General features: G+C 29.9%; 1 protein-coding gene across 1 annotated transcript; it reads right to left on the reverse strand.

The window, feature by feature from the left end:
- Positions 1–305: 305 nt before the first annotated feature.
- LOC122512654 (collagen alpha-1(XIII) chain-like) lies at positions 306–717 on the reverse strand (the record flags this gene model as incomplete). Its single annotated transcript, XM_043628608.1, has 1 exon — positions 306–717. A coding segment is annotated over one exon (231 nt), but the record flags the coding sequence as incomplete, so codon positions are not given.
- Between the last annotated feature and the right edge of the window lie 798 nt (positions 718–1,515).

The raw sequence follows: 1,515 nt of genomic DNA on the forward strand, positions 1-1,515 counted from the left end.
GTTAAACGTTCTGCAAGAATTTCCTTCCAGAAAATATAAATAATAAAATATATTCCAATAAACTTCATATTGATAACCACTTGTTAGTACTGCAGGCTAAGGAATGACTGCCGAGTATTGAACCAAAATCGAAAGTATTATTTCCAGTTGATTATATTTTCATTATTTTAAAAAGCGTTTTCTTTTATCGAAGGGACGTAAAATATACTTTAATAGGGCATTCAAGTTAATTTGTTTATTAGTCAAGTATATTACTTTTTTGTTGATGAAATTGTTGCTATAGTGATCTACTTTTAATATTCAGCAGAAGTACATTGTCGAGAATTTTTATACATTTTTAAAAGTTTGCCAAGCAGGAAGCGTTTGCGAAACTCTTTAATATATATTTAATGTATCGAATTTAATAATACATGGCAAAATTGTAGCTAAGAAGTCAAGTTTTCAAACGGTCCTACTCTTTTTTTTATTTTTTTTTAAATACACTTTTTAGACTCCTTGTTCTCCTTTTTGACCCCGAGGTCCTTCGACACCAGGAAGCCCTGCTTCATCTTTTTCACCCTGAGGTCCTGGAGGACCATGAAGTCCCCTTTCTCCTTTTTGACCCGCAAGTACATAAAGAGCATCAATTCCTGCTTCTCCTTTTTGTCCCGTAGGACCAGGATATCCGGCTGCTCCTTTTTGTCCGTCAAGACCATTAAGTCCAGGTTCCCCTTTCAATCATCGAGGACCAGGAGGTCCAGAAAGTCCACGTTCTCCTTTCAACACTGATCCTGGAGGTGGGCAGCGGCATTGGAACTCAAGCTTCTTTTCTGTAAATTATATTTTTAATCCCTCTCTCCTAAATACCGAATTTCACCAATTAAATGTCAAATTTAATAAACAGAATTAAATTCTACTCCTGAATTTGATTTTCTTTTTCAACAAATATTCGTTATTTGTAATTTACCATTTTTTTTTGTTACTTACGCCTCCAAACATTCGTACAAATTTCTCGAACTCGGTCATCATCAACTGCTTTTAAAATTAACAAAGCTCTTATGCCTTCACACTAAATTTCAAAATTCTGTAGACCAAACCAACTTACGAAAACTGAATATTCTACAATATTGAAAAGAGGTCCATAAAGACCGTAATTTATTAGAGAAAACACGAACAGTTCGTACATTGTACGATATAATTTTCGAAAATAATCAAATTATTCGCAAAAATTCAATTATGTTCAAAAATTTTTTTAAATTCTCGACAAAATTTCAATTATTTTTTGAAAAAAAATAATTAAATTCTTCTCCGAAATTCAATTATTTTCAAAAATTCTCCTCAATTCAATGAATTTCAATATCTGTTATTTTCATAAATTTTGTTCAAAAGAATTCAATTTTTTAAAAAAAATTTAATAAAATTCTAAACAAGCTTTTAATTATTATCAAAAAATAGTAAAAATTTCATAGGAATTTCATTATTTACAAATTTTTTTGTATAAATTTCTTCGCAATCATTTAATTATTTTTATAAATA

Source organism: Leptopilina heterotoma, unplaced genomic scaffold (genome assembly GCF_015476425.1).
Source record: "Leptopilina heterotoma isolate Lh14 unplaced genomic scaffold, ASM1547642v1 Lhet_123, whole genome shotgun sequence".
Taxonomy (NCBI): domain Eukaryota; kingdom Metazoa; phylum Arthropoda; class Insecta; order Hymenoptera; family Figitidae; genus Leptopilina; species Leptopilina heterotoma.